The sequence below is a fragment of the Malaclemys terrapin genome, chromosome 10 (genome assembly GCF_027887155.1).
Source record: "Malaclemys terrapin pileata isolate rMalTer1 chromosome 10, rMalTer1.hap1, whole genome shotgun sequence".
Classification (NCBI taxonomy): domain Eukaryota; kingdom Metazoa; phylum Chordata; order Testudines; family Emydidae; genus Malaclemys; species Malaclemys terrapin.
The window spans coordinates 14323595-14351312 of record NC_071514.1 but is presented as its reverse complement, the minus strand read 5'-3'; the positions used below and the strand labels follow the sequence as shown (position 1 = coordinate 14351312).

General features: G+C 46.5%; 1 protein-coding gene across 4 annotated transcripts in view; it reads left to right on the top strand.

Annotated features, from left to right (window-relative positions):
• The window catches only part of NTRK3 (neurotrophic receptor tyrosine kinase 3), a 345792-nt gene that overhangs the window by 129322 nt on the left and 188752 nt on the right, over positions 1 to 27718 (top strand). For all 4 annotated transcript variants that reach the window (XM_054041827.1, XM_054041826.1, XM_054041829.1 and 1 more), the window contains 3 exons: positions 2029 to 2052; positions 3339 to 3409; positions 5249 to 5351. In XM_054041827.1, coding sequence (XP_053897802.1) covers positions 2029 to 2052; positions 3339 to 3409; positions 5249 to 5351 — 198 coding nt within the window. The remainder of the gene's footprint in view (positions 1 to 2028; positions 2053 to 3338; positions 3410 to 5248; positions 5352 to 27718) is intronic.

Sequence of the window (27718 nt, the reverse complement as noted above, 5' to 3'; positions counted from 1 at the left end):
ATCAGATGGCACTTCATACAAATGAAGCAACTTTCAGGTACCCTCTGCAGAATAATGTATATCCAGGGCCGGCTCTAGGCACCAGCAAAACAAGCTGGTGCTTGGGGCGGCACATTTTTAGGGGTGGCATGGCCGGCGCCAGAATGCTGCCCCTAAAAATGTGCCCCGGCCGCCCTAGCTCACCTCCGCTGCTGCCACTGGCACGCGAAACAGCTGATTCGCGCGCTGCTGCTCGCCCTCCCTCCCAGGCTCTCAAACCTGGGAGGGAGGGGGAGATCCCGAGCGGCCGCGGCGCGCGAAACAACTGATTCGCGCGCCGCTGCTCCCCCTTCCTCCCAGGCTTGAGAGCCTGGGAGGGAGGGGGAGACTCTGAGTGGCCGCGGCGCGCGCGCCGCTTCTCCCCCTCCCTCCTAGGCTTGAGAGCCTGGGGGGAGGAGGCAGGGCTGGGGATTTGGGGAAGAGGTGGAGCTGAGGTGGGGCCAGGGGTGGGGTAAGAAAAAAACAGGGCGGGGGAGGGCGGCCAAAATTGTTTCTGCTTGGGGCGGCAAAAATCCTAGAGCCGGCCCTGTGTATATCCCATAGCTTCCATATCCTGTCATCTTAATTGTCTCTTCCATTCTGCCTGTGTAGCTGTCATAGCCTTCCCTCCTGTGAAGAAAGAAAAAAGGAGTGCGGAAAGAACCCAAAACACGCCCCCGTCCATAGATTCCTCTGTTTTTGGCTCAGTTTGCTGGCTCCTGTGCTGCTGGCCGATTGGTTGGCTGCCTTTATAGGCCTGCTGATTAGGGAAGCCCCGCCCCCTCAATCAAGGTTCAACTGTGATCACAGGCTCTGCTTCTCTCCCCACACGCTGCCCCCTGCCGGACTTTGCAAACTGAAAACAAACCTGCACGCAAGCAATCCCACTGTCAAGAACTCCCTCCCTGCCCCTCGGGAGCAGAGGTTTGCTACCTTCTCCTCCAACAGGGATCTCCACGCAAATGCTGCTGGTTTCAGCTGTGTTTGCTGGCTCCTGTGTTGCCGTCTCTTGAAAATTTCCAGCCCCCTCAAATAAAAAAGTGCAGTGATTCGCCTGGGAGTCAGGAACTACTGATCTAATCCATCACAGCCCAATTAATCGAACCAAACTTCAGCTCACTGGGAGCTGCCCGTATGACCCTGGGACTGTATTTGCTTCCCTTCCAAGCCTCTGCCGTGCTTTTATGGGAACGCCGCAGCATCATTCCAGGCACCCTTGGCCGGGAAAGCTGTGTAAAATCCTGTTAATATCAGGGTCAGTTTCTTACGCTGGCGAGTACATTGAAAGCTGATATTGTTCTCACGCTGTGCAAACTGATTGTCACTGAGAGCTTTAGACATTGTCACCTGGGGCCCCTGCGAGCTGTTTTGTTTGGAAGGAGCTTTTCTGGACACCATGAACCAGTCAAGTTGCTGAGGTGAATGACTGACAGGGCCTGCTTTACTGGATGGCGCAAATGGAGTGCAGCCCGTTTCCCCCACCCCAGCCACACCTCTGTCACTCCATCACAGCTCTGCTACCGCAACCTGCTCCTAAATGGGGGGTTTCCAGTTCTGCCTTATCAATCCACCGGGATCCCAACCTGCAGTCCCCCCACCCCCATTTCAGCCCAAGCCCCTTTACAGCTGTTCCGGTGCACCCCAATCCTGATCTTCAACACAGTCTGAGGTTATTTTGAGCCAGGACTGCCAAATGGGCCAAAACATGGGAAGCTTTGTTCTCTCGCCACACCTCCGTCAAATCCTGCTCAGCCCTGCCGCGTGGATCTAAACAGAGAAATCTCTTAAAGTAGCTATGCTCTTCCTAGGAGGGTTTTCCCTTTGCTCCCTGTGCAGTCAGTGAGCTGGCATTAGCTAGTGGGTGGCTTGCTCCGAGAGATAAGCCCTCAAGCCTCCCGGGGCTGGTTGGGATGATGCGGGAGTGTGGCTGAGAAGTGTTTGGACGGGAGGGGCTGCCGTCCCTTTACCGCGCTGTTAACTGTGTTGCTTCTCTCTTTGTCCTTTTCACAGAGAGTACGGATAACTTTGTCTCAAGTAAGTGCCTTCTTGCCTTTTGCTTTGTTCCCTTTCACCCCCTCCTGAATGCAAGTACCTTGCAGATAACATTTGGGGGGGAATCTAATGCTTTAGTGCTAGGCAGGAGGGATTGTTAGAGAAGGAGATGGGAAGCAAGACACTTGTTTCCTCCTCTGTGAGAGCCCGAGTGTATTAAGGAAGGTTTTTATGTGCTGTACAGTCTGCAGATCCTGGGCAGGTCTATTCCTGCCTAGTGGGGTCCTGAAGAAGGATCCATACCAATGGAGAGGGAGGCATGTGTTGTGCTGGTAGCATGGGTGACTTTGCAGCATGACACAGGCGTGAATGTGTCCAATGTGTCTTCAAGCAACTCCTGTACTGGCTGTAGTTTGGGGTGCCACCGGGCAGCGGTATAGATGCCTCATCCACTGAAACTAAAAGGAAAAGCAGTCTTCAGAGCTAGTGTTGTGGGGGCTGATGTGGCTTAGAGCTTGGGGAAGTAATCTGGAACCTCTCCCCTTGAGGTTACTGATCTAAATTAGGTGCAGGTCGGTGGTGCCCCAAAGAAGTTGCCATTGAATCAACCGTACGAAATGAGCAGATGGGTCTCAGTCCCCTTCTTAGCAGAACAGTTGTCAACATCACAACAAGCACTGGTTTGACCCCCTTATTCGGGCAGTCTGAGCACAAGCCAAGGGACTGATTGGGTCCTGGATATTGGAACCCCCCCCCTGCATTGTGGTGGGGACTTTTCCAGGTAAGTGCTGAGGCCCATTGGACAGGTGTGTAGGGTAAGTGCTGTACCTGTTCTGTGGGTGGGGGACTTCTGCCTCCTGGATTTTTAATCGCCAGCATTCAAATGCATTTAATTTAAAAAATCACTCAAGTCATTGTTTGTTGGTTTTAATTTGGCAGGATTCAGTCTTGCAGCAATCCGCCTTCCAGGATGAAGAACCTTCACCCACAGAACATAGGGGATCAGACTGCTTCTCATTAGCTGGGTGGGAGTGGCACTGTGTCCAATCGGTAACGTGGCTCTGCTTCCTCACTGCCCAATTACATAGGACCCTAGAGATCTGAAGTAGAAAACACCTATTAGCTCATTTGGTCTATGCCAGTTCAGGAGAAATTACAACCCCAATAAGACTTGAATTCAGAGTCTTTGAAATAGAAGACAACAGACCTCATTCTCTGGGCTAGCCAGTGCTATGTAGTGTGACCTCACAAGGTTGGGATGTTCTGGGGACTATGGAATTCCTTGGGGGCACAAATTGAATATTTCCTCTTTCCTCTTCTGGTTCCAGTTGGTGACTATGAAGTGAGCCCCACCCCACCTATCACCGTGACCCACAAACCAGAGGAGGATACATTTGGGGTGAGTCCTGTCTCCTTTTTGTACAGGGGAAGCATTTTCTGCTGTTGCTGATGGATAGGGTGGTATACTGTTTGCACCACCATTGCTTCTATACTGAGACAGTTGTTTGTAAGTAAAATCCTACTCTTTGCAATTCATGATGGCCAGACTTCAGAAGGTTCAATGGTTTGGGATGGATAAGCAGGGATACTGATATGAACCACGTGAGCCTCTTGAGTTTGCAAAACTGGGCTGTGAATCTCTTGAAGACAGAGTCTCCCACAAAGTATTTCCTGCAGGGTCAGAAATTCTGGGAGAACAGTCTGAAAAAATAACAACTAAATCAATGAATTGAGTTGTTTCATGCTATAATAGAATGTTTAGGAGCATGGATCCAGTTTGGGTTTATTTTCATCAATACCGATTCATCCACCCCTTCTTTAACCCCCCTGCTGCATTTGGTGATGTCACACTAGGATTTGATGACATTGGCTGAAAGAAGTGAAACTTTTGCCAATTCATTTTACGTGGTTTGCAAGACCTCAAAATTTCACTTTTCACAGAATCCAGACAGGAATGGGAAAAAATGTTATGAGCAATAGTGTTGGGAAAATAATTAAGATTTCATTAAATTGCTCTAATTTTGTGCAAGTTTTTGAGAATCTTGAAATCCAGAAAGTATTGACAGAATAAACAAAACCTTGTCAATTTTCTGAATGTTTTACGCAGCTGTAATTCTCAGGGGAGTGAGGAGAGAGCTTCATACAATGGGACATTACTAGAGAAGAGCACCGAGAGTAGAAAAAAGAAATGCAGAATATATACATGGGAATGAAAATCATACTTGTTAAAATGTGACATTTTAAAAATAAAATCATGAGTATATCAAAGACTGGGAAAAGCATCAAGCGATGAAAGGAATAAAATGTCTTTGTGTTCAGTGCTGTATTTTCTTCTGTTATTGAACACATCACAGTTAGAGGAACACAGGTCCAAATGCAATAAGAGGCCTTGGAAGGCAGTAAGAATAATTGGCCAAATGCAAACGGAAGAAATCCTGAAAGGAAGCTGTTTGTTTACAGCAACACAATTAAAGTGTCTTGGGTAAAGATTTGCAGAAATAAATATTAATAAATATAAAAAGGAGCTTTGGGTTGTAAGGCTTTGTGGGCAGGGATGATCTCTCTTCTGCGTCTGTACAGTGCTTGGCACAATGGGACCCCAGTCCCAATTGGGGGACTTTGGATACTATCATAATATAAATATTTAGTACTACCACTAATAGAGGAGCAGCTGGAGCCTCAGGAAAAGAGTTCTACCACCTTCTGTCTCTTGTGTTTTTCTCTTCCTTTATTCTTGCTTCAGAGGGTTGTTTGCATGGCGACAGAATTGATATTGTGAAAGAATTGTTCTGCTCCTACTGCATATTCCCCATCTCAAATTAGTATCCCCTTATGGTTGTGAGACCACAAGTTGGTTAAGATGTGTCAAATGGAGATTATGAAGGGGAAAAAAACAGGGCATTAAGGAATACTAAGGAGCGAAGAGTCCATGCAGCTATACTTGATGATTAAAGAGCGAGGGTTCAGAGATATGGGAAATGTGATATTGGAGCAGAATTGTATCTATATAGAAATTATTCTTGTTTTTCCAGTAGCAGTAAGAGGCTCTTGTAGTTTCAAAATTGCATTAAAGCCATTTGCATTCAGATGTATTCGTCTCCACAGCAGGCATTCATGCTGCTGTAGCGAATGTAAGTGTACAGGAGTGACTGAGCCAGGAGACTTCTACTTTGCAAGTCGGAACTGGTTTTGATATCCTATGTTCCTTTAGCCTAACTTTCAGATTTGTCCCTTGCAGGTATCCATAGCAGTTGGGCTTGCAGCTTTCGCCTGTGTCCTCTTGGTGGTGCTCTTTATTATGATCAACAAGTATGGTCGACGGTCCAAGTTTGGGATGAAAGGTACGTGTAGCTGCTTTTCTCCAGCAAGAGGCACCTTCAAGGAATGCCAAGCTCTAATGCCACATTACAAAAGGTGTTGTGTTTTATTTCCACAAAAGGTACTGTCTATACCAGCCAGTGGTACTACCAGAGCCCTTTGAAGGGGAAAGGTGCTACTACCTTTTCTATTCATTGCCTGGCCCTAGAGAGCAATAGAGACTTTCTCTTTTGTTGTTCTGGGCTGCAGATGTTCCTATTATTGGGAATAAGCGTGTGTGTGTGTGTTGGTGGTGGGGGCTTTGGGTCCTGCTGTCTTTGGCAGTGAACAGCGGTTGTTGCACACTGAAGAATGAATGCCCTTGTGCAGTGTTGTTGTAGCTGTGTTGGTCCCAGGATATTAGAGAGACAAGGTGGCTGAGGTCATATCTTTTATTGGACCACCTTCTGTTGGTGAGAGAGATGAGCTTTCGAGTTTACACAGAGCTCTGCTTCAGGTCTGGGGAGTGTACTCAGAGCTCGAAAGCTTGTCTCTCTCTCAAAGATATTACTTCACCTCCTTTGTCCTTCTTATAGGTCTCACGGGAAATGCCGGTTGGCCGCACTGCATTAAGCAGGTTTGGGTATGTTGGGGCAGGAGGTGAAAATACATGAAATTGCCTCCTTGGTGTAGTGGCCAGTTCCTGATAGAAAGGAAGGCGGGTGGATTTGGAGTCGGTTTGTGAAGGAAGAGAATATGCTGTTGTGAGTCTGTGGGGTGCTTGCGAAGAGCAAGTGATGTTTCAGCAGGTTGCGAGGGGTTTTCCTGCTGCCTCCCCACTGGAATGTTTCTCTCGTTTCCTCTTCTGCTTCATGGCCATCCTCGTGGGAACTGTTTCAGGCAGGCTAGGTAGTGCTTAGCCAATGAGAAGACAGTGATGTTTGCCATATGGAGCCATTCTTTCAGTTCTCCCCAGCAACGTAGTTGCTTCTCTTCGGGATCATGGGGCTCGTGCCAAGAGAAACTGAATCAGTGAGCACCGTCTGTTTTTCATGATTCGCCTTGTGTTTATCTGCAGCCTTGGAGCGTTGGTGGTGCGCAGCAGAGCCTACTGGGACAGGTTTATAACATAACAAAGTAGTTGCCAGCCTCTATCCTTGTTAATACAGGCATTGTACAGCCAAACACGTGGTCTTTGGTTAGCACAACCCTTTTCAAAGGCTTCCGAGTGGCAGCTGATTACCCAGCCATGCTGGGCCTGCATTTGAGGAGCAGGCTGAAATGTTTGGGAGCATGGCTTGCGCTTGCCCAGAGTTGGTCTGTTTTGCGAAGACATTTCCGGAGTAGGTCCAAATGGGATTGTGGCTGGAGTTTCCCCTGTGTGGCCTGTGGAGATGGAAGACAGGACTTTAATTAAACAGCAGAACTACTGTAGCAACTTAGCAATATTTAGCTCATATGCCCATTGATGGGAGCAATCTGCTAGGGTGTACGGATTGGTGGGGGGAGCATGGGAATGGAAGTCATGATTTCTGCCATTTGTTCCCAGCTCTTCCACTGACTCATTTTGTGATCTCACACAACTAACTGGCTTAACTACGCTTTCTGCTTGAGTTTCCCCATCTGGAAAGTGGAGCTGAAGTTTACCAACTTCATTGGGGGAGGGGGGGAATTATCTAAGAGTCACAGGAGGAATGTTTGTACGGTGCTGTGATATCTGCTGCTGATAGTGCACAATGTTATGGGTAAAAGAAAAGAATAAATATTCCCCCACACATGAAAAACAGAGAGGAATGTGGGTAACTCCCCGCTGTAGATGGATAGACAGATGTGTGCTTGCCCTAAGGGGTTATGGTAACCATGAGTGTGAATCTTGAATGACGTTTGAATTCCCCAGAAGTCTGAGATGTGCTGTGGTAATATTCCCTTTTGGCATGTGCAGGATTTAGATAGCACAAGCTTTTATCAAGAAAAACATGGATTTCCTTTCATTAAGTTGCTGTGCTAAGTTGGAGTCCCTGTTAGTCTGATAATAAATTGTAGATATAAATGTCCCCCTGCAGACTTAATTTTTAGGGGTTTAACTGGTAAGGCTGTTAGACAGAATCTGCAGTGTTTACATGGGTTTAAAATTCAGGGAGATGTCTCATGTGGAACTTGATCCTGGTTCACTGATTATGTAGCCAATCACAGCCTTCATAGGCATCTTGGAAATGCAGGTTGTTGTTGGGCGCTGTGGACACCAAGTCCACGTGGAGTTCGTGTGAAAGTGACTGGCATTGCTATTGGACGAGTGGCTGAATCTTGAGCCTTGAAGGTTCTTTATAAATCGGTAGCATTCTGTCACCATGTTTAGACAAACATGCACGTGCTCCTGCTGACCAAAGTACCTGCTGCGGACACAAGGGCTCACGTCGCTCTCTTGGTATCTTCTACAGCACCTTTATCATTGCCACTAGGGTAAATTTGTCTAATTTGCTCTCCTTAAAAACTCCACCTTGGTTCCTCCTTCTCCTCCCTCCCACCAACATTCTGGGGACCCTTTCCATGACTCCCCCCTCTACACCTTCTCCTTGGTGACCGTATCCATTTGTACAGTTTAACTCTCATCTCTTGGTTGATCACTCACTAATCTATGGGCCCTGTTTCCCTCTGCCCACTCCCGTGCTGCAGAGGATCTCCTGATATATGGCCTTAGATGGTCCATCACCAGCATAGAGCTTCTTGGTTTTTCCATTTCCTCCTTTCTCTGTTCCATCCTGCCTGTCACTTAGGCTCACAATCCCTTTGACTCCTCCTTTCCCTTCTTCCCACACAACAAGGCTGTTGCCGAATATCGCTGCTTCTTCCTCTTCAATGTTTTGTAAATGTGATCCTTCCATTCTAATGCCCTGGCTGCATCTTGCCTTGATGGCTGCAACCAGCTGATGACTGCATCACTCCCTGCCAGTTTGCCCGAAACGCAGTGGCTAAAATACTCTTCCTTCCCCATTGATCAGATCCTATCATCCTCTATCTACCTTTGCAACCCTCCATTCGCGTCCATTCAGCCACTGCATAAAAGTTCAAACTTCTCACTTAACACCTTTAAGGCCTTGAATAACTTAGGTATGGTCTACACCAGTGGTTCTCAAACTAGGGCCGCCACTTGTTCAGGGAAAGCCCCTGGCGGGCTGGTTTGTTTACCTGCTGCATCCGCAGGTTTAGCTGATCGCGGCTCCCACTGGCTGCGGTTCACCGCTCCAGGCCAATGGGAGCTGCAGGAAGTGCGGCGGGCCGAGGGAAGTAGTGGCTGCCGCTTTCCCCGGCCCCCATTGGCCTGGAGCAGTGAACCGCGACCACTGGGAGCTGCGATCAGCCGAACCTGCGGGCGTGGCAGGTAAACAAACTGGCCCGGCCCACCAGGGGCTTTCCCTGAACAAGCGGCGTCCCAAGTTTGAGAGCCACTGGTCTACACTACAGACTTATGGTGGTATAACTACATCGCACCCCTGAGCAACGCAGAAAATTCACACTCCTGCATGACACAGTTACACCGAGCAAACTCCTGGTGTAGACAGTGCTATATAAACGGGAGAGCTTCTCCTGTTGACATCGCTGCCTCTTCTCTGGGAGTTGGAGTACCTGTGCCGATGGGAGAAGCTCTCCTGTTGGCAAAGGTACTGTCGTCACTAAGCATTACAGCCTCGTCGGTGCTGCTGCGCCGCTGAAGTGCCATATGTGTAGACAAGCTCTTAGGCCTAGCCTACAAATTGGATTTTATCTCCTATAATGTCCCCCCCACTCTTCATTCCGCCAATGATGCCCCATTTATTTCAGTCTCCCATCTTTACCTTTTTCTGTGGTATTTCCCACTTGTGGAATGAGCTCCCTAATAACATAAAAACGGCCATACCGGGTCAGACCAAAGATCCATCTAGCCCAGTATCCTGTCTTCCGACAATGGCCAATTCCAGGTGCTTCACAGGGAATGAACAGAACAGGTAATCATCAAGTGATCCATCCCCTGTCACCCATTCCCAGCCCCTGGCAAACAGAGGCTAGGGACACCATCCTGGCTAATAGCCTTTGATGGGCCTATCCTCCATGAATTTATCTAGTTCTTTTTTGAACCCTGTTGTAGTCTTGACCTTCACAACATCCTCTGGCAAGGAGTTCCACAGGTTTACTGTGCGTTGTGTGAAGAAATACTTCCTTCTGTTTGTTTTAAACCTGCTGCCTATTAATTTCATTTGGTGACCCCTAGTTCTAATCTAGTTTGCCAAGCCACTCTTCTTTCTTCATTCATATCTCCTGAAGTCTTACCCCTGGACACTAACCTCTGGCAAAGATCTTTACTGCCACAGTGTCATGCTAGAGAAGGAGAATGTGATCAAAAATCAAAACAACCAAAAATCCTCTGGAAGCTTGCTCACTCCTCTGAGTCTCCCATTGTGATTTAGTTGCAGCTTTCTGGGGCAGGAACTAGGTCCTACACAGCATCAAGCATATGGTTGGTGATTTAAAAATAGAATAATAATAATCAAAAGGCCTGATCTAGGTACAGAGCATCATTCCCTGATTCAGGAGCAGTTTGTAGCCAGCTGATGCTATTGAAATCCCAGCTTGCCAGGATTGTAGCAGCAGGTTTTTCTTGTTGTTTTTGTCATGGCCGCAGAACGCTGTGTACTCACGTAACCCAGAATGCCTTGTGGGGGCCCTGTAAGCTTGTCTCCTCCTCCCCCTCTACTGTGCTTTTCCCAGCAGGCTGAGCAGGGAGGTTAATGCCTAGTGAATAAGGGAGGAGGTGGGGGACAGCTGGCACAGGGGTGGGGGAGTGAACCTTCCCAGGGTGTGCAGGCAGGTGGCTGCTTGTGTTCTGAGGAGGTGAGGCCAGAGAATGAGGAACTCCTGTATCCCAGTCCTGGGCTTTGTGCACAGAAAGCACAGCAAAGGAGCAGAGCGATCTGAGAGGACCTGGTTAGGGATTTCCTAGCTAATAGGTATGGATTTGGGTCCTGTCTGGGAGCATAGGCCAGTGCCTCTGCTTCTCTTCTCTCTGCCTGTCCCAGAGACAGCCCGGAAAATAAGTGCCTCACATCGCTCTCTAGCGACCCCCTCAGGGAGGCTATAGAAGTGGCAGTAACAGGCTGCAGAGGGAGCAGCATCCAGTCTGCCTCGCAGAAGAGGTCACCACGACAAAGAATGTATGTATTGGAGGTCTTAGAGGGGATGCTGTATCCACCCCCAGGCTAACCTCCTTCACATGGTCTATGCTGGCTGTCAGAGCTGAGAGCAGCTGTGCTCCTCCCAGCTCCAGGTCTCTACAGCAGAGTCCCAGCAAAGCCATGACTCGGGTTATGACCCAGCTATTGGTCTGTCCAATAATAACGGGGCAAAATACTTGCTCTGCCAGTTGAACGGTAGCAGGGCTGGCGTCGAGGCGGCTTCACAGGCCCCTTGTGAGGTGGGTTATAATGCACCATGTTCCCTGTTTGTCGTCGTTCTGGTGAGCTTGTGGAGGTTGGCTGTGTGCCATCCTCATTGAGTTTCCTCGCTTGCTCCAGAGGAGGCGCCTCGTTAATATTGGATCATGGCTGCAATCCTGCCTTTCAGGCCTCCTTGCAGATTTGCCTCCATGCAACAGAGTGGAGAAAAATGTGGCTTGACAGGCTATCAGCGACTGCCGGGCCATGGAATGTGAAAACTCAGGGTTAGGGGAGATAAAATGAAAATGGAAAACAAAGTTCCCTTTGTGTACCTTAGGCTTAGCTGCAGAATAGAGAGACACTGGAGAGAGAACGGCCAGGCAAAAAAAGTACGTAAACAGAAAGTATCTAAGACACCGATGTAGTCTGCAATAATTGCTGACGTCGAATCTGAGTTTTTGTACACAGACATGTGAATGAATTTTTAACCAAGGAGGGACAGTGATCTAGTGGTTTAGAACAAGAACCTGGGAATCCGAGCCCCTGGTTTCTAGTCCCAGGTGCGGGAGGCAGAGTGGTTAGAGCAGGCAGACTGGGAGTCAGAGCTCCTGGGTTCTCTTCCTGTTCTCAGCTCTTCCAGTGACTCACTTAGTGACCTTGGACTAGTCTTTGCTTCCCTGTGCCTCAATTTCCCTATCTGTAGACTAAAGATAGAATACTTTAGACCTCACCTTAATAGCACCCTTCTTCCTGTAAGTCTATAAACCCAAATCCTCCCAGTAAAGTGTAGTCAGAATACATATTGGGAAATGAAGTTTAATTTAATAAAGCTACAGGAAAGTCCTGGGGCTTACAAGATACTCGGACACATTGGTGGGCATGGTCACATAAGTACTTAGGTAGGTAGGCAACAAGACGTGCACATTCTAGTGCTAACACTTGGCTTGCGGGTGCTCCTTTATGTGCATGTTTTCTGTTGCAATTGTAAGCTCTTTGGGACAGGGATGTTGTGCTCATACTTATTTGTATTAGGTACGCTTGGTGCTACAGAAATAATAAACAATAATTCATGCTTGTAAGAGAGCGACAATATTTTAGGATGAAAGAGGATAGAGCAGAGCAGAAACAAATGTACTTATTTATTTTGTGTGTTGCCATAGCACCTAACAGGCCTATAGTCATTGTGTGAGGTGCTACACAAACACAGAACAAAATGACTTGTCTTGCATAGCTAAACTTGTTTTCCGGGCTCAGCTACAAACTAGTTTTTGGTCCCCAAATCAGGCTCATCATGCAGGACAAAGGTGAGGAGCGACTGACAGCCCAAATCTTCATCTGCTAAAATCCCATTGCCTTTTTACATTTTCTGAATCAACAGAAACAGCAAAGGGGAGAGGGGAGAGGGGGAAGGAAAGAGGGAGGGAAAATAATAGTAAATAGAGGCTCTTTACCCTTTCTGTAATGTTTCAAGAATCACATCACTCAGTTCATTTGGTATTCACTCCAATAGCCCTGATCAGAGCACTGGTGCTGCTGATGTGCATGTGCATGTCAGAAGTACTTGCAGAGCTGTTCCATTGCAATTTAGCATTAGTTAATAGCTACTTAAAGTAAAGTGGTTGCCTATTTGATTATGATTGGGGGTTATTAACATTTTTTCCATAAACAGATGGTAACTGTCCTCTGCGTCCATTGCAAAGCAATGCTGATTTCAAGGGGACCACTTCCTGCAAGGAGAGCTTGGATGCATGCTTTGTTTTTTTGTTTCCCTTCTTAACAGTGTAATTATCTCTGTAGCTTAAAGGGAAAAAATGTCTAAGTGACATGACCTGCCTCTCCAATGAGACTTAATCCTGACCTCCATTGACTTGCCCATGTCTGAGTACAATTACATGGTGGTTTATTTCTTTCCTTGAAGCTGTACAGGAATTAAAATAAATTTGCAATTAAGAGAAACCATAAAGTCAGTACTGATTGCCCCAAAGGAATCGGTGTCCAGCACCCTTCTATTTTATCCTACCAGACTTGTTCATGGGTGATACTGGGTGATTCCCTCCCAGTATCAAGGCCGTAAAGGGTGGCTACGGGAGAGGAGCAGCCATCCATAGGAAACAGCAGCTGGCCACAGAAAGTGTCATGAATAAATCCATGGTGAACCAGGTGAACCATCAAGTAGAACAAAAGTTAGTAAAAGGTAACAGGCTTCTGCTGCTTTGTTTGGGCCCAGTCCTGTAATGTGCTGAGCACTTGATGTGAGGTGTGAGCTCCTTGGATTCTTGCTGACATTGGTGGGAGCTGGAGGCACTCAGCACCCTGCAAGGTCAGGACCTTTCCTTGGTGGTATCTTTTTATTTGTTTTAAAAGCCCCTAGGTTTGCTTTCTGCGCTCAACATCACTTAGTTTGCCTGCCTTGAAACCTGGGAAATGGATTGGAAGGGCATGTGGTTTCACTAGGGCTTCCTTCTATAAGTGCTTTTGTATCTTCTAAAGTGCCATTTTATTTTTTTTCTGATTTCAACCTTGTGAAACCCTGTTCTCCCAGTGTGTAGGCACCTCACCTTCCATTACAAATACAATCCATAACCTAGGGTTACCATATTTCAGCAATCAAAAAAGAGGACGGGAGGAGCCCCGCCCTAGCCCCTGCCCCTCCCACTTCCCACCCCCCCAGAACCCCCAACCCTCCCCCCGTTCCTTGTCCCCTGACTGCCCCCTCCTGGGACCCCTGCCCCTAACTGCCCCCCAGGACTCCACTCCCTATCTAAGCCTCCCTGCCTCTTGTCCCCTGACTGCCCCAACCCTTATCCACACCCCCACCCCCAGACAGACCCCTGGGACTCCCATGCCCCATCCAACCACTCCCCACCCCCTGACAGCCCCCCCCAGAACTCCCAACCTATCTAAACCCCTCTGCTCCCTGTCCCCTGACTGCTCCGATCCCTCTCCCCACTCCTGCCCCCTGACAGCTCCCCCCGGAACTCCCAAACACCCCCCTGCTCCTTGTCCCCTGACTGCCCCCTCCTGGGACCCCTGCTCCTAACTGCCCTCCAGAACCCCACCCCCTACCTGTACCCTGACTGCCCAAAACTTTCTCCACTCCCCCCAAAAAGCCCCCCCCCGTTTCTTGACTGCCACCTCCAGAACCTTCCTGCCCCCTGGCCCCCTTACCCTGCTGCTCAGAACAGGGTGTTGGGCTCTGTGCAGCTGGACACGTGGCTGAGCTCCCCAGCACAACAAAACCCGGTCCCTGGCCCTGCACAACAAAACCCGGTCCCTGGCCCGGACCGGGCTGCAGGGGAGAGCTGCCCTTGTATCAGCACAAAGTGCTCTCGCTCCCGTTTTGCTACGCTGCATGGCAGAAACCGCTCCCAGTTGCAAAAGGGGAGGGCTGCACTTTGTGCTGATACACTTGCTCAGAATGCAGGGCGGATCCGGCTCCTCTACAGCTGCTCCGGAGTCCAGCCCGGGACTTTCCTGCAGCCCTCCCAGCCGCTCGGTCTGCTCTGCCGGGGGAGGGGGGAAATCCCGGACATTTTGAGTGATTTACAAATTCCCCCCGACGCTATTTTTAGTACAAAAAAGAGGACATGTCCGGGTAAATCCGGACGAATGGTAACCCCACATAACCACAACAGCAACGGTCAAACAAAACTCTTCCAGGCCTGTCTTGGTGAACCTCAAGAGAAAACACTGCACTGCTTACAACGGCATGTCTCTAGAGGGATCCGTTTATCGTCGTTTCACAGGACTGGAAGTGCACCAGTATCACCCAAGGCTGTGTTGTGCCAGCATTCCTGTTCCCTTTACCAAGGTTCTGATACCAGTTCCTGCACTTAAAGTGCAGACTTAATATATGGTAGGTATTGTTCTTCTAGTCCAGTCACTAGAAGTTTAGTCTGCATTTACTTTTACTGTCTTGCTACACCAGGTAGCAGCAGACTTTTTGCCTATCCTAACTAAGAGCAACCAGATTCCTTGTCACCAGGCTATATAAACAAAGGTGGCAGAGTAAATTCTGCCCAAGCTTGGCATCTCTGTGCCAGATAGAAGTGTCATCCCTGAAAGACTTTGGAAGGGAACAGAGGTGCATGTCACTTACTCCTATGAACTGCTTGGAGAAATGCTTAGTATAAGATTTGCAACTGCTTAGATCTAAAAGAAAAAATACTTCTACCTGAGGCTTTAAGAGACTGCTTAAAAGAAGTGCTTGCAAAATGCACTTACCAAACATCTATCAAGCATCAATTTTAATTTCTTAGCCAAAAATTGAATGTTACTTGAGAGCAATGGTAAGAACTGCTTAAGGAATTCAAATAAGTAGTTTAATTTGACTTGAGATACCTCTGCTTCCTTTAAGTTCCGTTAGCCTTTCATCATACATCAGACCTTCCAGTTCTCCTTAAACCTTTGTTGCTTTTCGGGGCATTCATTCTTTCTAATTGTCTGTTGGGTATTCTGATTCCTGCCATCTCCAGAATGCACCAGTTACATTAATGGAACAATGATGGAAAGAGCCCAACAACAGACTGGCTAATGTAAGACTGTAATACACAAATCTGGTTCCGTTCTTCTCTCCAGTGAGTGCCATGAATGGTTCACAAATCACATTAGTGGCACCCGGAATTGTTTGCAGCTAAATTGAGATGCAAACACCAAATTGGTGTGGTGGAAGTAAACAGCTGGATTATAAAAAGCAAACCCAAAAGCAAACTCCCAAATCCAAGTGACTTGCATGTTGCTGCTTTGCCCAGCAGCACATTAATAAGCAGGAACAGATTGGAGCTTCAGGGTTTCTAGGACATTGGGTTAATGAGGAACGGTAGGAGGCTGGTGATCTGGCTGGACATGCTAGTGCACTAGGCTTGTAACTTCATGTACGTTGGGGTCACAACCTTGCATACAGTTCCTGGGGGAGAGGAATAGGGTTAATTACACAGTCTCTCTCATGTTGGAGGGGCTGAGTGGACTTCCTTCATCCATTGCAGATTTGGAAATGGATGAGTCATACTGGTTTGTGGTCCTGCTTTCCGCTCTGCAAGCATCTCAGTTCCACAGCAGTGAAGTCTCACACTGCTGAGCTTCTCTCACCAGAGCAGCCTTACCTTGAGGATGATGGCCCAAGGGGATCTCCTCTGAAAGCAGTGTGGTTCCTGCTGGGTCACTCATCCCTTTTTCAATTCCAACCGGTGCTTGTCACTTGAAATGTTGTGTTTTCTTTCCGTTTTAAAATTAATTGAAAGATGGTGGATTGACAGACCTGGAGACCTAAGACCTCTGTTTATCTATAGCACATGTACCATATGCATCAGTTTCCTTCATCTGACTTGGCGGGAACTGCTTCTGGGCCATGGAGACTGAATTCTCCTCTCAACCATATGGAGTTGTCGGGATCCTCCTCTGAGGCTGACAACAAGTGGGCAAATCACTGTCTGTTACGATGGTGGTATTGGTGCTGGAGCACTGCAGAGTAACACAGGGAGAAGCAGGGAGGCCCAGTCCTTGCTCTTCTTTCCTGTGTCACCTTTAATTAATACTTTAATTGTGATCTGTCTATACTACCTTTCCCTGTCTTTCTCTTGGAAAAGGCTATAGGGCACTAAATGTCCTCCATGAAGTTTGTAGTTCACCTTCTCCTTCTCTGGCTTGCTGTAGGATCCTCAAGATTTTCCTCCCATTTAGCCAAGGCTCCTGCAATTGAATAGCCCATCCCTAAACTGTGCAGTCAGAGAGCGCAGCTCTTGACCTAATGACACCTGAATGGAGATGTGATGAACACACACAAGTACAGTGTAAACCCCCCCGGGGAGGGAGAGGGAGTTCTTAAGGAAGATTTACAACAGTAATGGGATGATATTGTTCAGTTGTGAATTTAGGCTTAGTGTGATCTGAGGAATAACTTCTGAACCCTGGGCTCTCTAAGGCTGTGGAATAGTCTCCAAGGGAAATGGTAGAAGCTTTGTTATTTGAACCATTTAAAACTCTACTGGAGAGAACACTGGTGAGTATATTGTAGGGGCCAGTGTGCATTGGATAATCTAGTGGACCTCTTCCATCTCTAATTTCTATTTTTCTGTGATGGAGTTACACCTCTGCCTGTGTTTTGGGAAGCACTGCGCATCTAGCGGGGTACTGATGTCTAGTAGCTTTATTTATTTATTTAATGTATTTATTTATTGATGAAAGTGGAAGCCATGTAGAACCCTCATTAACGTTCAGGCATTTCATTTCAATATTCAACTATGCTATTAAAAATTAATGGCCCCATGAAAAATGCCTGGCCTAGTACCTGAAGTCAGCTGCATTAGCTGTAGGAACAAATCAGGTTGTGATTCTAATGCCTGGTATCCAGGGTGTTTCACGATCCAGGTTGTAGGGTGGGGAGTTGTCTCTAGTTGACATTCCAAGTTCTTGGGAAGGAATGGGGGGGCAGAAGGGGGTTCTTTCTCCAGTGGATGGTTGGGATCTGTATTGGATACCCTGCCTCGGCTTCAGAAGAGAGACCTGGAGCTCTAGGCTGGTATTGCTGATAGTCATTTCTAACTACTATATACTGAAAATCAGTTTATCTTTCTTTGGGGCTAGCTGAATGGGGTGTGGGCACTTGTGGCAGCTGGGTTATAGGTAGGTTTGAAAGGATTCGATTTTTCTCAGTAAATGTTGTTAAATGTGGATTTTTACCATATACACACAAATCAACAAAACGTATTTCCATAGACGATAATTGAAACTTACAGACAGGCAAAGTAAGAAGAATGATGCTGCTTGAGAACTTATTAGCATTTGATTTAAGGCTATTTACTGTGTATATACTGTATTGTTGACAGTTTGCGTTTTAATGGTTATAAAGCTTTAACCTTTTGTATCTCAGTGCCTACGGTCACTAAATAATTAACATCTGATCCCGGCCCGCATAATTTCCCACAACTGTGAAAAATCTAAATTGATAAAAATAAAGCCTGAAACTCATAATTTTGGACAATTGTGACAATTTGAATTGATTTAAAAAATTGCTTAAAAATGCACATTGATATTGGAAGCTGAATAAATGTGAAAAACTTTGGCTCAGCAGAGCACTCGTAATTGCTAAAAGACTAGTGCTACAGAAATGGAAATCCAAAAAGCGACCACCAACTGAAGATTGCAGCATAGACATCATAAACTTGGCCATCCATGGAAAGAACTTTATAGTGTAACAGAAATACCCCAGAAAAATTCTGAGGTACGGGGTGCTTTCCTGGAAGTATCTTGGTGATCTTATTAAATGGATGGGCCTTCCCCACTCGCCACTTCCTCTTTGCCTATTTCCTTCCCTCCTTTTCTCTTTCCCTCTCAAGTTTGCTTCTATTCTTTATCATATTCTTTTTTTTTTTTCAATTTCTCTGTACATACAATAAGGATAAGGCAGAATAAGATTTAAAATTAATTGGATTTTATAAACAAATTATTTATAATCTGTAATACAAAGAATTGATTTATATTTTAACCATACGTATGATATAGTCAGTTGTTTCAGGTATAGTTAAAGTTAGGTAACAAATGGTTAACACATTGTGAGACATTTATGGACAGCTTATTTTTTGTGTGTATGTGTGTTAAAATTTAATTCAAAGTTAATAGGAAAAAAACAAACATTGATATTATCTGTCAAATTTATAAAAAATAAAATAAAAATCAAATTCTGCCAAGCCTAATTATATGCTGGTATAATTCAAGGAGTTGAGAGCACCATGTTAACCTCTTGTGTGCCACAGGAAAATAGGGTACCAAGTTTAGCCATGAAAACTTGTGCAGGCCCAGAACCATAGGTCACCCTGTTTTCAAAGGAAGGAATTCTCTCTCCCCACACTGGCTATATATTTCTAGTGGATTCCCTCTCTTTGTTCCAGTAATTCATAGCTTCAGTCTCTCCCAGCACAAGGACAGTGTGGAGTCACTGCTCCCTTCTCCTCTGTCCCTTATCTTTCATTGCTCCTCTAGTCATAGAAGTTTCCTCCCTGAGGCTCCAAGACTAGACCTCTCAGAGACCCCATCTTGAAGTGTTTGGTACAAATCAGGGCTGTTATTATACGACCCAACATTATGCTCACTAGTGACTGGAGATTGCTCGGTGTCCCTGTGAACCCTCTTTGAGCTTGCTCTATCTTGTCAGTCTGCACAGTTGGGCCAGAAACAGGCTTCCCCAGGAGGTATCTGGTACGTTTTGTTTCCAGCTGGTCCTGAGATATCTCAAGAAAAGAACAGCCTTTGATGTGGCATTTTGCCTTGTTTGTTTCTGATACCAGCTGGGCCAAGGAAGTGCGGAAGCTTCTAGAGATGTGAAAAATAACAGTTGTTCCAAGCACAGCAAATGTCCTGGTCAATTTGGGATTAGGATGAAACTCCTTCTACCCAAACCAGTTCACCTATCCCTAATTCAGACCAAGGGTTGCTCTGCTGGAAGCTGGAGCCAGGAGGCCCATACGATCTGGAGCCAGGAGGCCCATACGTGTCCCTTTTGCTTCCTTTGCTCCCCTCTAAAATGGAAGGTGAGACCGGGTGGGAGGAATGGACAGACAGAGGGAGGCTGTGAGTTGGAGTGGGGACAGATACTTTTTTCCTTAATCTAAATCTGGAGTTTCTGCCTCTTGAGTGCAGTGAGAGTATGGCATAGGCGGAGATCCCTGTGCCTGGGCAATCCTGGAGTGGGATGGGGAGGGGTGAGCTGATGGGAGACTCCTCAGCACAAGAGAGATCTGTCTTGACACAGTGCAGTGTCTGCCGCTCACGTAAAAGCCTGCGGTAGTGAGGCAGCTGCTGGAATTGGGGTAAAGAAACTGTCCCTTTTGTTGCTGACAGGATGATTTCATTTTGATATGGTAAAAGCTCTCGTGACCCCTGCAATTTTCCAGATGGATAACGAAAAACTAGAAGGAAGGGGCGTCTTGACGGCTTTCTGTGTATCTGCCTACGGAGCTGCATCCATTGGCTCAGATCTGCTGACAGGACTTAGTAGTCATTACATTAAATGGTGCCGGCATGGAGGGAGGCAGGTAAAACCACTGCCATCCTTGGACTGAGGTGCGTTCCCCGTGATACAGGGCATGTGCATGCTGAGACACGAAACTCTCTCTCCAAACAGCCCCACTTGTGCCGCACATGTTTAGGGACCCAGAAGTTCTGCTACAGTTTGGAGAAGGGTTGTGCAGCAGCAGCATTGGCACCGCAGCACTGTCCTGCTTTGCGGGGGTGGGGGCTGCTCTGAAAGCTATTTATTAACGGGGTAGCTTGACTGAGATGTGTGTGACTGGCGGAATCATCCCTGGTTTTCTCCACATAGCACATGGGAGCTGTTGTATCCGTGGGATGGGGTGGGGTAGGTGTTTCTCAAAGCTTGTAGAATCTTCCCTACTTTTCCTTCTACTCTCCCACCTCAGACATTATTGCCTCAAAGGGAACTTCCCAACACCATGGAGAAATGGACCCAACTCCCCCCAGAGCCTGTCAACACCATTTCTCTAATCAGCCAGGTGGGGGCAGCAGAGAGTTATAGGAGGGGTAAATGGTGTCTGCAGGCAGGATGAGCAGAGAACCAGTTGATGGAGGTTTCAGAGTCAGCTTCAAAAGTCAGTTTCAAAAACAGACTCCAATGAGAAACTGCTGAACTTAAATTAATTTGCAAATTAGACACCATCAACTCAGGTTTGAATAGAGACTGGGAATGGCTGAGCCATTACACACATTGAATCTATTTGCCCATGTTAAGTATCCTCACACCTTGTTGTCAAAGTGTCTGAAATGGGCTATCTTGATTATCACTTCAGTAGTATTTTTCTCCTGCTGATTATAGCTCATCTTAATTAATTAGCCTCTTAGGCTGGGTCTACACTACTCGCCTGTATCGGCGGGTAGAAGTCGACCTCTCGGGGATCGATTTATCGCGTCCCATCGGGACGCGACAATCGATCCCCGAATCGACACTCTTACTCCACCAGCGGAGGTGGGAGTAAGCGTGGTCGACGGGAAGCCGCAGAGGTCAATTTTGCCGCCGTCCCTACAGCGGGGTAAGTCGGCTGCGATACGTCGAATTCAACTATGCTATTCGCGTAGCTGAATTTGCGTATCTTAAATCGACCCCCCCTGTAGTGAAAATGTAGCCTTTGAGTGGGTAGGACAACCCCCACCTTTTCATGTTCTCTGTATGTGTATATATCTCCTTGCTATATGTTCCATTCTATGCATCCGATGAAGTGGGCTGTAGCCCACGAAAGCTTATGCTCAAATACATTTGTTAGTCTCTAAGGTGCCACAAGTACTCCTGTTCTTTTAGTTGATGGAGGGAGAACAGGAATTCTGTTCTTATCCTTCTGGATACTGCAGATCAGTGGATGGGGAACAGATACTGGTGTTAAATTTGTATGTTTGCCTCACTACCTTATTGTTAAGTCCCCACCAAATTCATGGTACGTTTTGGTCATTTTCATGGTTATAAGATTTTGAAAAACGTAAATTTCATGATTTTAGAGATTTAAATTTGAAATTGCACAATGTTGTAACTGTAGGGGTCCTGACCCAAAGGGGGCTGTGATGGGACCGGGGGGGTCGCAGGGTTATCATAGGAGGGTTGCGATATTGCCACCCTTACTTCTGCGCTGCTGCTGGTGGCTGTGCTGCCTTCAGGGCTAGATGACTAGACAGTGGTGTCTGTTGGCTGGGAGCCCAGCTCTGAAGGCAGCGTCGTAGGAATGTCATGGTATGGTATTGCCACCATTACTTCGGTGATGCTGCCTTCAGAGCTGGGCCCTCAGCCAGCAGCCACCACTCTCCGGCCGCCCAGCTCTGAAGGCAGCGCAGAAGTAAGGGTGCCAATACTGCGACCCCCCCCTAAAATAACCTTGCAACTCCCCCTGCAATCCCCTTTTCGATCAGAACCCCAGTTTGAGAAACGCTGGCCTCCTCATGAAATCTATATAGCATAGGGTAAACGTACACAGAAAACCAGATTTCACGGTCCGTGACGCATTTTTCATGGCCAAGAATTTGGTAAGGCTTTACTTATTGTCTCCTGAGAGATCCTCTTGTATTCCCCACACACATCAGTGAATGCATGAGAAATAAGAGCTGCTCACCTTCCCCTTATCACTCACAGTATCAGAGAAGTCAGCGAGAAAAAACCCACTTGGACTTCCTGGTTCCCTCTCCCTGTATTTGCAGGGTTGCTCCACAGGAGGCTTAATACCCCCTGCGGATATAGCCATGGAGGGCATCCGGGCTTATCCCGTGCATATGACTCATATTCCATGTTGACTTTGTGATGTTAGCCCGCATATCGGCAGAGTGGCTCATGGTAAAGGCACAACAGCACATTTGCTCAGGAAGCCCTTGGAGAACTTGGGCCTGCGCTCTCAGGAGTGTGAGGAGAGCTATCTGTTCTGTTCTGTTTCTAGGAGAGGCCACGCAGTGTGGTGGGGCTGAGGCAGAGCACTTTCTGTTGTTCTGCAGTCTCTTTAAAACAGCCTCCCTCTCCTGCCACTTCATCAGCAAGCCCCCAGCATGGCCCAGCAGCTGCTTGGCTTCTGAATAATGGAGTCAGGGAGATGATGGGGTTTTGTGTCCTAAATGGCCACGTAAGACTTGGCCTTCTAGAGCAGACCAGTAGCCCACCTAGTCCTGTCTCCACCCCTGCTAGACCAATAGCCCCTTTTGTCCAGTGCCCTATCTTAATCTATACCGGATCAGACCAATGGTTCATTTCGTCTCATGTCCTGTCTCCAGCTGTGTCAGGTCAGTCCTGTTGCTGCATTTGTCCCTTGTATTATCTCCTGACCTACCAGATTATATCAGCCACCTGTCCTACTCCTTTAGGCTGCCTCTTGCCCATAGCAGATGGCAGTGGCAGTCCCTCTGACAGTGGCTGGTGCAGGAGTCCGCCCCAGAGGGTGTAAAGCCCCTATTATACAGTGCGTGTACTATACTGTTTTAGGGGGCAACTCAAAGCCGTGGAGACAGAAGGGACGATGGGAGGGACAGGGGAGAAACTCCTCCCTCGCCATTGCCACAGCAGTTGTTTCTCTTTTTTTTTTTCTCTCTCTCTTCTGGTTTCCTCCACTGTCCCTCATCCTTCCCTTTCACTTCTTCCCTCCCCACCAGTAATATTAATCTCCTGCCTTTGGCCCATGCCCGTGCCGTGTTGTACATCTGAACACGCTGTAGCGACACGGCTGCTGGGACACCTGTGGTATTTAACGATCAGGCCTGTGCGCCTCTCGTTAGGGGGCCCCCTTGTCAGCTCTCTGCCACCTGTTCTGTCTCGCGGTATAGCGCTGTTTATTTAACAGAGAGATTAAGCATGACATGATGACTCCCAGCGGAGGAGCTGGGGAAACTGCTGCCATCTATAAATTGGAGTCTTTCTATATTTATTTATTTGTTTAATTGCCATCAAGGACTTGTGAGCTGTTTTTTGGAAACAGTGGCGACAGTTAACCCTTTCCTGCCCACGTGGCATGAAGAGAAGCCTGTCTGGGTGTGGCTGCGGGAGGGAGGGAAGGACCTTTTGACCTAGTCAGGACCTATGAGGAGCAGGAGCGAGGACGTACTGAGTCTGGTGCTCAGTTCTATGACAGTTTTTTTCTAAGAGGGAGGAAGGTTTTCTGGGAGCACCCTCCTCCTGTTTAATTTCGCCAGGTGTTCTCCTTCCCTTCCCTCAAGGAACCCGGCCTTGTGCCAGCATGCCTCCTGGGCTGAGGAAAATCAGGCTTCCCTATTGGTTCCCGGCCTCTCATCAGACTATCTTAGTGCAATCATAGGCAGATGCAGGACAAGAAAGGAGCTTGCATAGGATCTCTTGAGCTACCGCAGTAGCATGATGCCTCAGTCCCTGAGCCCAAACAGGTGCCTTCAGCTCAGGTTTGTCTTAAGGTGGTGGGGACTTGGTGCTGAAAATGGAACCCACTCTTCGATATTGGGCTGCTAGGGTCTTTGCCTAATTCCAAGTGGCTGATTATATTCTATAGTCTACCTCCCGAAAGTCCTCCTGCATTGTCACTTAGATGTGTTATTCTTCACTCCCTGCCTTAAACTGATGTGCAGTGTTTTGGGGGCACCGTTAAATGGCTGTTGTGCTCCACCCTAGAAGTGGGTACATTTTAATGCTGAGCAAAGTGATCGCTGTATGAATACCATCTGGAATGTGCTTTGGGACCAAAAGATGAATTTCTCATGAGGAAGTACTTAGGCTTGAGCATTTTCTATACAAATAACTCAAGGATTTCTGTTGCCCCCCACCGCCCACAGGTGCTCCAGTAACAAATACGTTGATTTCTTTTTAAAATATAAAATTAATTTGAGTATAATAGCAAGTGTGGAATTATTTATTAAGCTATGTTTTTTAATCAAGGAGAAAAGAAATTACAAATAGAGAGAAAACATAACTTAAGGCAGCAAAGCCCTGGGATCAATTTATGGTCTCCTTAATTAATCTCTCTCCTTGTTATTTATTGTATTTTGTAAAGAGGGAGAATCCACATGCCTGTTGGAATGGCAGAATGATGGTGCAACAAGGCTGAGCACTGGTAAGGGCATAGCCCCAGTGTGGCAAGGATGCAGAGGGGGTATTATATTGGCAGCTCACTAGACTGGACATTTTAAAGTGTAATAATGGATGTTAGAGGGACAATGTGTGATGTGAAGTGTGCCTGTTTCTCATTCTGGTGCTGTACCCGGTGCCTCTTCAAAATTGCACTAGGGCTAGATTTTCAAAAAAGAGAAAAGTGTGCAATTGTACACTTAATTTGCTTGTGCAGAGACTCTGTTCGTACAAATTGTGTAGCTGTATGCAGAACCTCTACCCTTAAAATCACTCCCGGATCGGCAGGTAGTGATCGATCTATCGGGGATCGATTTATTGCGTCTAGTGTAGACGTGCTAAAATCGATCCCCGATCGCTCTGCCGTCGACTCCGGAACTCCACCGCGGCAAGAGGCGGAAGCGGAGTTGATGGGGCAGCGGCAGCGGTCCACTTGCCACCGTCCTCACAGCCAGGTAAATCGACCTAAGATACATCGACTTCAGCTACGCTATTCAGGTAGCTGAAGTTGCGTATCGACCCCCCCCCCCAGACCTAGCCTACTAGTACACCAGAAACTAGACTTGGGGGAGACCTATTTGTTCATCTGTTCTCTTCCCCTGCCAGTGCAGGACTCTTCTTCATTGGATGATCTCTAGTGCCTGGTCTTGTCAGCAGTGGAGATCCCATCTCTTCCCCTGGGAGACTATTCCACAGTCTAATGCAGGGGTCGGCAATGTTCGGCACGCGGCTCGCCAGGGTAAGCACCCTGGCAGGCCGGGCCAGTTTTATTTACCTGCTGATGCAGCAGATTCGGCCGCTCGTGGCCCCCACTGGCCGTGGTTCGCCGTCCCGGGCCAATGGGGGCGGCGAAAAGCCGCGGCCAGCACATCGCTCGCCCGCGCTGCTTCTCACCGCCCCCATTGGCCCGGGACGGCGAACCGCGGCCAGTGGGGGCCGTGATCGGCCGAACCTGCCGCGTCAGCAGGTAAATAAAACTGGCCCGGCCCGCCAAGGTGCTTACCCTGGTGAGCCACGTGCCGAACGTTGCCGACCCCGGTCTAATGGCACTCATTGTTAGGAGAGCCTACATTTACCTTTGTTCAGTATCATTCCATCTCTCCCAGCTACACCCCTTTGAGCCATCCTCAACAATTCCTCTCTCCTCTTCATCCTTGTAGATGATTCTCTCTCTCTCTCTCTCCCTTAATCATCATTAAGGGGAAGCAATCCGTATTTGTTTTTTTTTAACTCCCCTCATAAGTCAGTCCCTCCAGCCTCTTCATCATTTTTGTTGCTCTTCTCTGAATTTCCTCAAATGTGTTGATGCTTTCCTGGCTTTTTGCCCAGAACTGTTTGCAGTATTCTAGGTGTGGTCTCATCCGAGCTCTAGGGAGATGGACTATATCTGCTCGGTGATGCAATGATGCTGCCTATGTAGGCCGGAATTTGGGTGTTTTTTTTTTTTTTTTGCTGTCATATTGCATTATAGGCTGATAAGCCTTTTACTGCCCATCGTCACCACAAGCCTTTTTTGGCATTAACTACTTTCCAGGTTTCTGCCTTCCACTAAATTGTTTGATGTGATTTTCTCCAAAATGTATTGGCTTGCATTTTTTCTGGGTTTGGGTCTTGTTTTGTTTCCTTCCCTGTTTTCTAAGCCCTCTAGGTGCTTTTTGTATGACTTCCCCATCCTCAGTGACCTCCTGATTTTATTATCGTTGGAGCATAGAAATGAACAGACTGGATCTGAAATAGACCAGTATCCTGCTCCTGTTAGTGGCCAATATCAGATGCTTCAGAGAAAGGTAATAATTCCCCTAAACATACAAGTATCAGCTTTATAGTTAATGTGATGTCTAATGCTTTCCAAATAATTAATAATGATGTTAAATAAAACCAGACTTAACACCAATCCTGCTGCAGACAGCTTCCCCCAACTCTAAACTTCGCTATTTTATTGCCCTTTGTTTACACTCCTTCACCCTGTTTTGAATTCATATGCATACTTTTTTTAATGCAAGTGGTGTGTTTTTGTGGACTACCTAGAATGGCACTGGCTGATAAGAGCTATATAAATAAAATGTGTTGTTATTATTAATGCTGCTATATGCCAGTGCTTATAACCAAGCCAATTTGAAATCATTTTTCAAGTAAGATTTTGTGAAGCACTGTATCAAATGCTTTACTAAGTCCAGATAGATTGCAGCTACTGCATTCCCTTCATCTACTCATTTTGTAATTCAATCAACAACAAAAAAGAGGTGATCAAATTAGTCTGGCATGATTTGTGGTTTATACATCCCCGGCTTATTGCTCTTGGTTCCATTATCCTGTAGGCACTTAAAGAATTTTGTCTCTTAATATTTGTTTAATTGTTTTGCTAGTGATCGAAGTAAAATGTACTAATTTATTTTATTCATCAAATATGAACATGCAACAGTTAACAATATATATGAGGATATCTATAAATATATATATGTGTGTGTGTGTGTGTGTGTATATATATATATATATGTCTGAGAAGAATTATAGTATTTGTCTGTCTTACTGGTATGATTCTGGCCAGAAAAATATATATAATGTATATTAGTCCATGGCCCGGAAGTGCATTTCCTGCCTTCCATGCTGTTGAGTATATTCCATGCTGTTGAGTGTATCTGGTATGTCTAAGTAGCATACACCTGCTGGCTGCTCCATTTATGTCGAGTTGATCTGGAGAACCAACAGAGAACATGAATGAATTTACTAGAAGGACTTCTCATCTGCTTTGACCATTATTTCTTATGGGGTTTTGGGAATGTAAATTCTTTTCTCTCTTGTTCATTCTAAACTCCTCCTTCATTAAAAGTGGCACTCAAATAGCCTATAGATAGATATATAAACATAAAAATAGTATCTCCCTATTCACTCTGACTTCATTTTTGGAACATCAAGGACATTCACTTCCACTTCACTGCTGTTATACAGCTGGATTTTAGATTTCCATTCCTTTATTACAATGTCATTTAGCTCTTAATAACGAAACATATGGTCCTTACTTTTCATGTTCTTTTCTACCAACATTTTCTATGCTACTGACATATTCAGTAATGTGATTTCTGATATAGGAGTATTTCCCCACTTGGAGAGTTTGGATAATGCTTCCTGGCTGTGCTCTGTTATCTAGTAATATATTGGAGTTAATGGAACATCAGCACATGCCTAATAAGTAGGGTTGGCAGAATACAATTTTTATTTTTTGTTATAATTTTGATGGATAAATTATCCTTACAACTCCTGTACAAAATCATGGGTGGTGGTTTCCAGACCATAATTGATGACAATGGACGTTGAGATTCAAAAAGTTAATACTTTATAACTATTAAAACACAAATTGTCAACATCATAATCTAAATATACAACATAAATAGCATTAAAAGAAACTCTAAGTTTTCAAGCAGCATTTTTCTTACTTTGC